The sequence below is a fragment of the Nicotiana sylvestris genome, chromosome 1 (assembly GCF_000393655.2).
Source record: "Nicotiana sylvestris chromosome 1, ASM39365v2, whole genome shotgun sequence".
In the NCBI taxonomy this organism is placed as follows: domain Eukaryota; kingdom Viridiplantae; phylum Streptophyta; class Magnoliopsida; order Solanales; family Solanaceae; genus Nicotiana; species Nicotiana sylvestris.
In genome coordinates, this window is record NC_091057.1 from 80613011 (window position 1) to 80625236 (window position 12226).

Sequence of the window (12226 nt, forward strand, 5' to 3'; positions counted from 1 at the left end):
GTCTCTTCGGAAGATCACCTCGTAGGATCGAGGCTACGACCGAGAATCCTCCCTTGAGAGTCATCGACAATCGACCTCGGGGTAGTAAAGATCACGGTAATGGTAGAAATGGAGAGTTCCCAAGGCACACGGTTAGGACTGACAGAGCCTAGTGGACTTCTCTAAACCCAAATCAGGGCATCATCTAGCTGTCCCATCCCCATATCTTTGTAATTAATGCATTTCTGTACTATGTTGGGACTCCCCTCCTATATAAAGGGGATCCTTGTCATTTTGTAAACCTCTGTTGCTTCAATTGCTCCATACTAAATAAACAAGAACATTCTCTCTGCTCTTTAACATACTCTCGTGATATTGTTACTTCCCTTTATTATCTTCATTAATGTTATTCATTTATTGCTTATCATTGACCATAAAGAGCTTTCATTGATTTTATTATAACTGTTAGCCATACTTCGACCACCTTTGATAGCTCCCAGCCGAGCTCTGGAATCGACCTCGAAGCCCTCGAATCGACAAGCTTGATGCCCCGATAATTAACCGATCGGTTTGGTTATCACCTTATCCTTAACTCTTATTTTGTTTTTAAGTCTCACATACATAGCATCAACTGCTTACCAACTAGCATAAAAATAGATCACGTATTTTTAGAGTCCCATAATCAAATTTAATTGTTATTACCATTTTTACGGTATATATATATATATACTAAAATTATTTTTCCAAGACTCCTCTACATATTCATAACCTTTTTAAAACTACAGACTTCCTCCGTAAGTGTTATGTCATAATATATAGCAGCCCGTATATCTTTAAAATACTAGTTAAGCATAGTACACACAATTAGTCCTATATCTAGTCTATGTCCTATGGAGCTACCTTAGGTAGATTTTAAGGGGTGTCTAATTCTTTCCCCTTAGAAGAATAAGAACCCTGGCCCGTAATCTCACCGGTTAGCAGATTAATAAAGAATATGACCTTTCGTAATTAAATAGGTATGATAGTATACCTTTAAATATTAGGTGGCGACTCTCTTTTATCAACAATAGGGAAACCACAGGTACAATCTTGTTTTGACTAGTGCAAAATAGGGTCCAACAACATGGCGACTCTACTGGGTATTCATGCTTAGGTCATCACCTTAGCAGACTTAGATTGAATTTGGCACTTAGATTAGTTTGTGCATTGCTTTAACTATATTAATTTGCAATTACGTGCTTACCTGCCTTACTTGTTCCTTATGCTTGCTTATTATTTTTACACCATTATCCGTTACCACTTTATATATACTGTCATCACATTTCTTCCTATCGAGTCCTGGTTGTACACTATCACACACAATGACATGCGAGTGTTGTCTTTTACACCCCTCTGAACCTTCATTTAAAAAGTTTTTAATTTCAGAGAATGGCTTTTTCAGGTCAACTAACATAACTTCTCGCAGTCTTCAGTCCAATTCAAAAGCAGGTAGCACTCTACTGTAGCAAAAATAGGTCATATTGTATAAATCTTAGGTGAGCCGATCATTGGTATCGATGAACAATTAGGAAAGCCACCCTAATGTAAATAGGTCATACACCCAACGACATGAATTCTATGTAAAGACGAACAAACCTGATGAGACACCTAATGATCTGAAGCAAACACTTATAAAAACCTTTCTTTACCCACATCAGAAATGGAAATCAACCAAAATGTCTCCAAGATCAATATGGTGATGGGAGCGCCACACAAGCCGAAGCAATCGTGGAAGAATATCCACTGAGAGTATGGAGATAAAACTCAGACATATCTGGGGACACTGACTGCTTTTTTGAACATACAAGTAGACATGGTGCTTATGGGTCTCCCAATAGAGTTTTGGGATCCGGCTAAGGTGGTGTTCAAGTTTGGTGATTGTGAGCTAGTACCAATATTTGAAGAAGTTACCAGTTTCACGGAGATGCCATTTACAGGGAGGAGACCAATATTACCAGTCAACATGACCAGTTACAGGTTCCTAGATGCTCTGCGTCTGGCTAACAGTCTAAGTTTGAGAAACATCAAGGACAGGTTGGGAAGCCTATATTAGCTATTCCATAGGTTCAGACATCGTGAAAGATATGAATGTTACTCGAGAAAATTTCAGTGTGATCAACCAATGTGGGCGAGTGCCAGGACCATCACTTTCTCATTTAGCACTATTGGGATTGTTGGTCTTCCTGTAGAGAAGAGTTCGGATCAACAACAACTTGTTACCCGTGGTTCTGGTGACATTCCGTGGCAACCTCCAGGCTACTCCGTTACCAATGGTGTTAGCTGAGATTCTAAGTGCTTTGTCTGCATGTGCATGAGGGTATGATTTCTTTAAGGGTTATTACTTGCTGCTTCAGATCCGAGCCACAAAACATATTTTCCAGCGAGAGGCCATCATTGACTACTTTGCAGGCATCAACAACCTGATCCGCAGTCACAATAAGAGGACGAGACATTGGGTCTCCCCACATGGACAAGAAGAGTGGAGGGAAATGCTGACTAATCTAAGTGGAGAATGGGTCAATTGGAATCTGTCATGGTTAGGTGGGAGGGCAATCACAAGGACTCCTCAGAAATACATCATTGAGCTCATAGGAACTTGATGGAATCCAACCATACTCACCTTTATGGGTTCTCAGACAGTTTGGGATGATCCACGATGTTCCTCTATGTAAGAGGACAGTGTTATACGAGTATGAGTACAACGGATAGATTCCAATTTCAAGGATAAGAAGGCTCCAAGAAGAGTAGAATAATCTGGTCACAATGCCAATGGGTCAAAACTTATGGTGCAATCCGAAGTATTATGTCTGGATCAACGAGGAAGACGAGCTATCCCGACCAAGAAAGGAGGGTATATCCTAGCTGGAGAACATAGTGGCTGCTTTGTAAATCTACCATGAGATTCTGCCACATTACCTTGTGACTACCTCGATGCACCGTCAAGTGGTCCCAAGATCGATTGATCACATGCTACCACCTACTTAAGATGATGACCGAGTAGTGGAGTGCATCAAGATAGAATATGAGCTAGATCCAGAGGAAGATCTAGAAGAAGAATATGAGTTCAACGATGGCAAAGAAGAGTTTGAAGAAGATCTAGAGGAAGAACCAGAAGAAGAAGAGGAGATGGGGAATGATTCCGGGAATTGTTACTAGAAGGTTGATTTTCCCTTCTTTCCCACCATGTATCTTTATCCCTAGTTTTCTTATTTTCCCTAAGGGCAAGTTGTTCAAGCCCATACAGTTAAGTGAATGATAGAAACTGTGATGTAACCTTTGTTCCCACCTATCTTAATACAATATAACCGGAAAAAAACTTGCTTCGGATCTAAATGTGTCAAGTCTAACTGTTTCTTAAAAATTTGCAATTTAGGCTTACCTCCAGCAATGAGAGGTCCCACAAATTCTAGGAAAACACGCTTGCCTGAATACGTGAATTAACTGCCTTGTGTGATCTTCTTTTTGTATAAATGAAGAAATTGAATTCTATTTCTTTTTCTTTCTTGTTAGTCTCTTGCTTATTTTTTCTCCCCAAAAGATAAGTTGGTTTTTGTCGACCTAATATTAGCGGAACCACCGTACAATTTAAAATCAAAGGGGAAGATGTCTGTTGTAGAAAACCCGACCAAACATGCTCTGGTCATAGCCGATAGCCTGGGGCAATCAGGATAGAAGGACAATACAAGGAATAATGAACATATGGCCAGGATGACCAAGAAATGGAGTCTTTAAGGGAGAAAGTACAACATTTCAGGGAACTAGCACATCTGACCATGACAACGCTCTCTCAACCACCTCGCTTTCCTTATTTGGATTCAATCCCTGGCCACTTTCCTTCCACATCATATCAGGCCAATAATACCCCAACTTCAGTCCCCACCACTCATGTCATACCTCCGGTAAACCCTCAAACCCACCAAATCCTCTTATCCATACTCCCTACATACCAGGTTATGTTCAAATGCCACAAAACTCGCCCATTACCACTAACACAACTCACACCCCTCTTTGTGACAGAGTCACTATTACCACTCACCAAAGCCAACATATACCAATGATATGTTCCTCCTGTACATGTTATTTCAGAACCTACCTTTATAACACATGTCACAGTTAGGGTACCTTATGATATTGACAATTATGTAGAGATGGAAAGGGAAGCTAGGGATACAGAAGAGGAGACAATATCTTAGCAGCTACAAATCTTAAGAAAACAAATGAAGAACCTCCAAGTCGCTCGGGGAAGTGAGAGTTTGAACTATGAAGATTTGTTTATCCATCCGAATGTGATATACCAGTGGGGTATGAGCCTCCAATGTTCGATATCTTCGATGGGCCGAGTGATCCTCATAAACATTTGAGGGCATATTGTGACAAGTTAGTAAGAGTGGGAAGGAACGAGAAGTTGAGAATGATGTTACTCATAAGAATCCTGACGGGAGAAAAACTTACCTAGTATACTCGACAAGATCAGCGAAGCTGGAGAACATGGAAATATATGGCAGAAGATTTCATGAGTCACTTTTAATTCAACACAGAAATCACTCCCGATAGGCTCGCACTGGTAAACCTGTAGCAGAAGCCGTCCGAGTCATTCCAAGAATATGCACATCGATGGAGGTTAGAAGTTTCCAGGGCATAACCTCCATTAGTTGAAAGTGAATTAACCAAGTATTTCATCAAGGCCCAGGAAGGGATATACTTCGAAAAAATGATGGGTATGACGGGACAGAAATTCCCCGAATTGGTCAAGATGGGAGATTTCTTAGACAAAGGTATAAACTCTAGCAAAGTACAATCCATGGTTGCACTAAAAGCGTCCATCAAGGCAATCCAATCAGGGTCAATCAGTAGCTGAAAGAAGAAAAAGGAAGAAGTCTCAGCAGTCATCCTTTACTACCAACCCAACCCACATCATGGAAGCACTTTTTATTCCCAAAACAACCATTCACCACCACCCACCTACGCTCTAGTCTATAACACACAACCATATTACCACCCCAACCTTAATATAACCCTACTCGAGCCTATAACAACTCGAATCCACAACAACCATATGCTCCTGTCCAAACAAGCACTCATCAAAACTGACCCACTTATGCACCATGCCCTCGTTCAAATTTTGAAGAGAGGGGTCCTAGAAATTATACCCCGATTACCGAGCCTCTACCCCAATTGTTTCAAAGATTGAGGAGAGGAGGACTGATACATCTAGTGGAAGGAAGGGTTTCTGAGTATCCCTCAAAGTATTTTGATGCAACAAAAAGGTGTCTGTACCATTAAAACGTGCCTGGGCATGTTACTAAAGATTGTTTTAAGATGAAAAATAAAATTGAGACATTGATTAAAAGGGAAGCCATTCAGTGCACTCCGGCCCCGCCCAATGTGAATCGCAACCTGCTGCTAAATTACCGAAATCAGGGGGTCAATATGATCGCTTTGGATGACGAATATGATTTGAGAAGAACTATTGTCATGATAGGAAATACAAAGGCCGCAAGTATCCCACCTCGAAAGACTCCGATGATCACATTACAAGTGAGACCCACGATAACGGTTCAGACTTATCAGCGACAACCTGCCGTTGCTACATGGGACGAAGAGAGTCTTGAATACAAAACTGTCCCATAGACATAGCAGCAAAAGGGTAAAGACAAGATGACAGACTTCGCACCATCCCACAGTATGATTAATTCAGGGAGATGCTATGCTCCCAAAGATGGAAATCGAGGGAATTTGGGAAGATAGAAAATTCAATGAAAAAATATAACAGACCTTGAAGCCACATAATTCTGGAAGAGAATGTCGACCAAAGAATACTCCATGGAGGAGCAGTAGAAGAAAACTCCAACGCAAATATCAATCATGGACTTACTGATGAGCTCCGTCAGTCATATGGATGCCCTCATTAGTGTACTAAGTGGGGTGAGTGTGCCAAGCAACACCACCAGTGAGGCACTGGATGCAACTATTGGGAAGATGGTCGAAGTGAATATGATAACTTTCAAAAGAGATGAGCTTCCTATCGAAGGTGTGAGTGACAACAAAGCTCTACACATCACTTTCAAAGTACTGGTTGATGGAGGGTCAGGAATCAACATCTAATCTCTCTCTACTCTGCTGGAATTAGGAAACCACCTGAGGGAAGTCAAGGAAAGCCATGTGAGGGTAAGGGCTTTTGATGGTTTGTAGAAGGATGCTATTGGAGAAATTTATTTGGCTTTGCAGATCGGACCAGTTGAGTCCGCCATTTTTGTTTCAAGTAATGGATATTTCTTCTTCATACAACTTACTGCTAGGAAGACCCTAGATACATATGGCAGGGGCCATCCTATTCACCCTTCACCAGTACATGAAATTTGAGTGGGGTGTCAAGAGATCATGGTCCATGGCGAATGGGGACAATCAGCTTATTTGGAGCATGCAGTCCTGTTTATTGAAGGGCTAGACAGAGTTGCTTTCCATGTAGTGGAAATCATGCAGACCATTGAAATAGAAGAGACTGAGTAAAAGTAGAAAATGCAGTCGCCATATAGATCAAAGATGGCCATGAGAAAGATGATAAAATATGTATACAGACCAGTAACTGGGCTATGATCCATATTAGACGGGATTACAGAACCAATTGAGCGAAATGTGTGGAAAGAAAGGGCCACTGTAGGATATCACCCCCGATGGGGAAAACTCATACCGGTAGCTCCGGGAAAAGTGTTTGTTCTAGAACATGTTTTGGGTATGGGCCAGAGTTCAGCACCAGAAGATGATATCATCGATGGAATGGGAAAGCTGTTTGTGACTATGATTGAAGAATGCTGTAAAGGAACATACATCAAGACATGACCATTCGAAATGCCAAACCAGGGGAAGAATTGTGCAGTTGGACTGCCAGCCCGTCTTTGGTTCGTTGAGAGTCTTGGTAGTGTGGAATTGTAAAAGTTTTTTTTTAAAAAATGCACAGTTAATTGAGGCCTACATCGTGTCTATACCCTTTTGTTATTTGCCTCTTTTGAATGCACAAATGTTCTTCTGTGATGAAATAAAAAGAATGGTATTCTTAAAATGTTGCTACTCTTTTTACCGCTTCATTTATACTTAGTTTTTTCTTTTCAGTAATCAAACCGATAAAACCTGTGTTCCATGATTGTGACATATAGCGAAACCGTTGAGTGAAACGACCTAGATTACGAGAAATATGATGAGAGTATTATGCTAGACAATCTACCACAAGAGATTGAATAACTGGAGAGTTAGAAAAATCTAACCTAGAAGAAATAGAATGGTGAATCTTAGAAGAAAAGAAGACGTCAAAGAAATCCGAATCAGCATCCATCTAGAAGCGGAGCAGAAGAAAGAACTGATTGAGCTCCTCCAACAATACATTGTTGTGTTCGCATAGCCATATGATGACTTGCCGAGATTAAGCATGGACATTGTCTTGCATCAACTGTTTTTGCATGGCCATATGATAACATGCTGGGATTAAGCACAAACATTGTCTCACATTAACTTCCTACTGATCCCGCCGGACCGTCGTTCAAGAAAAAACCCAGAATATTCAAGCCCGCCTTGAGTCTTAGGATAAAGGAAGAAGTAACCAAGAACATAGAGGCAAATTGAGTAAAGGGTCACCAATTATCCCAACTGGTTGTCAAATATTGTCCTAGTACCCACAAAAGACGGAAAGATTAGGATATGCATGGATTATCGAGATCTAAACAAATCTAGTCCAAAAGACAATTTCCTTTTACCAAATATCCACATCCTCATCGACAACTATGTGAAGCATGAACTACAGTCGTTCGTGGATTGTTTTGTTGGATTCCACCAGATCTTGATACACGAGGATGATGTAGAAAAGATGGGCTTCACCACACCTTGGGGAGTTTACTGCTACAGAGTCATGTTGTTCGGTCTCAAGAATGCTGATTCTACTTATATGAGGGCTATGATGACCCTCTTTCAGGATATGTTTCACAAGGAGATCGAAATATACATGGATGATGTCGTCATCAAGTCTTAGAAGAGTTTAGGTCACTTGGACGATTTCAAGAAATTTTTGAGTGCCTGGAAATGTACAACTTGAAGTTGTGCCTAGAAAAATACGCGTTCGGAGTCCCTACTAGAGAATTATTAGGCTTCATCGTAAGTAAGAAAAGGATGGAACTGGACCTATAAAAAATGAAGGCCATTCAGGAGTTGCCATTGCCCAAGAGTAAGAAAGATGTGGTGAGTTTTTTGGGTAGACTAAATTATATCAATCATTTCATAGCCCAGTCCATAGTAATCTGTGAACATATTTTAAAGTTGTTGATAAAGGCTATCGCCGCAAAATGGATAGAAGAGTGTCAGAAAGCCTTCGACAGAATTAAGGAGTATTGGACAAATCTCAGTGTCGGTTTCCCCCGAGCCTAGGAATCCATTATTACTATATCTGTCAGTCTTTAATAATGCCTTCAGAGGTGTGTTGGGACAGCATGACAAAACTGGGAGAAAGGAGCAGGCCATCTACTACTTAAGTAAGAAGTTCACACCATGCGCGGGCAAATACACTTTGATAGAATGCACTTGCTGTGCTCTGACTTGGATCGCCCAGAAACTAAGGCATTACATGTCAGCATACACTACGCATCTGATATCTTTACTCAACCGGCTCAAGTACATCTTTCAGAAGCCAATGCCTACAGAAAGCTAGCTAAATGGTCAATTCTCCTTAGTGAATTTGATAGTTGTACATAACTCAAAAGACCATCAAAGGGCAAGCTTTAGCTGATCACCTCATAGAGAATTCGGTTGATAGGGATTACGAGCCGATCACTACATATTTTCCAGATGAAAAGGTATTATTCAGTGGAGGAGATATTTCATGGTCATACCTTAGATGAAGAATGTGGTTCGACGGAGCAGGGAACTTCAAAGGAGTAGGAATTGCGGTTGTCCTAGTTTTGGAATCCGGACAGAACTATCCAGCATCGACAAAGATAAGATTCCTTTGTATCAAAAATATGGCTGAATACGAAGCATGTATCCTTGGGATCAAAATGACAGTCAACATGAACATCAATGAACTTTTAGTCATAGGGGTTTCCGATCTATTGATACACCAAGTCCAAGGGGAGTGGTCTACCAAAAATGTCAAGATCTTTCCGTACTTGCACTGTGTAAAAACGTTATGCAAGTTCACAAAGATTGACTTCAAGCACATTCCCATGATTTAGAACGACTTTGACGATGTCCTTGCAACTACATCATCCATGATTCAGCATCAAAACAAGAACTATATCGACCCTATTGAGGTAGAGATAACAGATCAATATGACTACTACTTTTACATAGATGAAGAGCTAGATGGTAAACTGTGGTACCACGATGTCAACGGGTTCCTCGAAATAAGAGAGTATCTGGAGAATGCTAATAATAGTCAAAAGAAAGCTTGCAAAAGGCTAGAAAATCACTTTTTCCTTAACAGGGAAGTCTTGTTATAGGAGGACTCCAGACTTGGGTTTGTTGAGATATGTAGATGCCACCGAGGCAACCAGATTATTGGAAGAAATACATGAAGGAATGTGCGTATGGACAAAGCATTTAACAAAAGGGTGAAGCCTCGTCAGTTCACACAGGAAAATTTGCACTAAATTGGCAATGCCCTTACATGGTTCATCGAGTGTTGTCGGGCGGAGCTCTAAGTTTGGCAAAAATGGATGGAAGAGTCAACACAAAGCTCATCAACTTAGATGCAATCAAGAGATAATATGTTTGAAAACAAATAGATTAAGGTTTTGTTGTAACAGAACTACGTTCAACCTGACATCCCATGGAGGGATACGTAGGCGACCCACGTAGGGTTCGATTTCTCTCCCTTCCTTCTTTTGTAATAGAAAATCCATATATCATTTTCTATGTTCCTCTAGGAACTACGCCGACTTGATTTCCTCAAAAAGGAATATGTAGACAATCCTCATCGGATTCAGCCTTCTTTGGTAATTTAAGTATGTTCTCTCTTGATTCCATTTGGATACGTAGGCAGTCTAAGTCAGACTTGTCCATTTCATTCTTAATCTCATCATTTTGCATCTGTTGCAATTGAACTACGTCTTGACCTGATTCCATTTGGATAGGTAGGCTGCTTGAGCCAGGTTCGATCATCTTCATTATATGTATCGTATTTTTATTATTCACGAACTACGTTCAGACCTGATTCCATTTTGGATATGTAGGCAACCTGAAGGGGTTTGGTAAATAACCATATGAAAACCTTTGTAATGCATTAGCTCTACTTAGGATGCAATCATGACGGCAAGCAACAACGTTGACAAATCATCACAGAAGATCGATATCAATGAGATGGAGTTTTCAAGAAGCGACGCTCGCGTTTGGAGAACCTTTCGTAGCATGGCATGATTTCCGGAATGAGGGCACTTGCTTTTTAAAAGAAAATTTTCAAAAAATGTTTAATAAAATACAATAATTTGTTCCATATATCGAACTTTGTGGCACATCCATATCAAACACTGGGGAAACATTGATACAGTGGTCGAGACAAACCAACCTCGCTCGAACTAAGAATTTTGCTTTGAATGCAAGGTCAATAGGATGAAAAGAAATTTTGGGACTACATTGGGGCAAATGATGGATTCGCCACTTTCCAAGGAATATCAACCTTTCTCCTTTTTTAATTTTTCCGGTACAATTGAAGCTAATTCTTGAATCCTTTACAAGTATCCCGGAGTATTTTGAAAAGGCACACTGTATATAGCAAACCGCCTACTCAAACAATCGGAGCACCTTGTACAAAAACAAACCGTTGGCTTCGCTAATTGAAGCCATGTATATAGAGAATCATTTGCTCAACCGATCGGAGCACCTTGTACAAAATGATTCGCCAGCTTCACCAACTGGAGCACTACATATAGCAAATCATCTGCTCAATTGATCAGAGCGCTATGTACGAAATCAAAAGTCAGTTTTGCCAATCGAACGTTGTATATAGACAATTGTTCACAGAACAATTCGCACCGTCATTCCGTCACAACGGAGGCAGAATAGACAGTCGCAAACCTCGCCACCGATGTTCAACCAATCGATGGCCGCAACTTAGCTTCGCAGTGAAGAGTATCTCTTGGGCATGCTTTTCTTTTCCTTTTCTATTATCTTGAATGTTTTGACGTTTTACTCGTCCAACTTCAAGCACGATTACGTTTTAAGTCAATTACTCCAAGGCGAGATTACTTTACATTTTAGTTCAAAGCTCTCCCAACAAGAAGAAACGCACTCTACAAATCAAGCTCTCCTAACAAGCGGAGACACACTCTACAAATCAAGCTCTCCCAACAAACGGAGAAACTTTTCAGTGCAAAGCTCTCCCAACAAGCATAGACACGCTCTACAAGTCAAGCTCTCTCAACAAACGGAGAAACTTTTTTAATGCTCCAATAGTTGTGGAACGGTACACAGCCCGACTAACAAATCGAGTTAAGTCCAAGTATCCCATCATCCCAATCCGAAAAATCGGCTCGTCGTCATCCAAGAATCATCATTCTTGCATCATTTACATCCCATCTTATTATACTTTGCATTGAAATATATGGGTATGTGTGTATTTCATTTTTTCAGGAACAAATATTGCACCGTGGAACTCTTCTAAGTAGCTGACCAAACTACAACACTATGAGGGACATCAAACTCATTAGCTAGCCAAGGATCCATACTAAAATTCAAAATGATCACTAGAACTCTAATTTTTCAAATCCTTCAAGTCACGCCGCAAAATCAAGCTATCGTGGTGCCAAATCCTTCGACTAGCAGTATTGTCATAATACGATATTAGGAAAATTACTGCGAGCATCGTTTCCTCAAAGTCTTCACTCCAGAACTACATGAGGCCTGATCCTTGTCAAGCCTGAGGTATGTAAGCAATTCAAAGCCAGAATTCGGTCCCAACTTCTGCAAAAATCCTCCTAGAATCTTCCTTAATTCCCAATCCTTCAACTCATAATCTTCGTGCCACTCCTGCAATGCATGCCTAAAGTCGGGACAAAATTTACTTTGGTTCAATTGTTTTGCCCGACAACTCTTTCATCCTCTATGGTCAAAGAGGGGCAGCTATTGACGGTCAATTTTGATCCCCCCTTTTAAAATTAATTAGCTTGTACTTAATAATTTATAATGAATATTTTAAAAGTATTTTCTATCAATGAATACCAAATTTTAC

At 40.4% G+C, this 12226-nt stretch overlaps 1 protein-coding gene across 1 annotated transcript; it reads left to right on the top strand.

Moving 5' to 3' along the window:
• The first annotated feature begins 8196 nt into the window (after nt 1–8196).
• Nucleotides 8197–9500, top strand: LOC138871872 (uncharacterized). Its single transcript, XM_070149790.1, has 3 exons — nt 8197–8244; nt 8745–8855; nt 9234–9500. Exons 1-3 carry the CDS (start codon nt 8197–8199, stop codon nt 9498–9500), a joined length of 426 nt encoding a protein of 141 aa, XP_070005891.1.
• The last annotated feature ends 2726 nt before the right edge of the window (nt 9501–12226 follow it).

Coding starts and splice junctions, on each gene's coding strand:
- LOC138871872 (XM_070149790.1), top strand. CDS start 8,197: ATGAAGGCCATTCAGGAGTTGCCATTGCCCAAGAGTAAGAAAGATGTG. Junction 8,245..8,744: donor CCAAGAGTAAGAAAGATGTG/GTGAGTTTTTTG, acceptor TGAATTTGATAG/TTGTACATAACTCAAAAGAC. Junction 8,856..9,233: donor CATATTTTCCAGATGAAAAG/GTATTATTCAGT, acceptor CCCATGATTTAG/AACGACTTTGACGATGTCCT.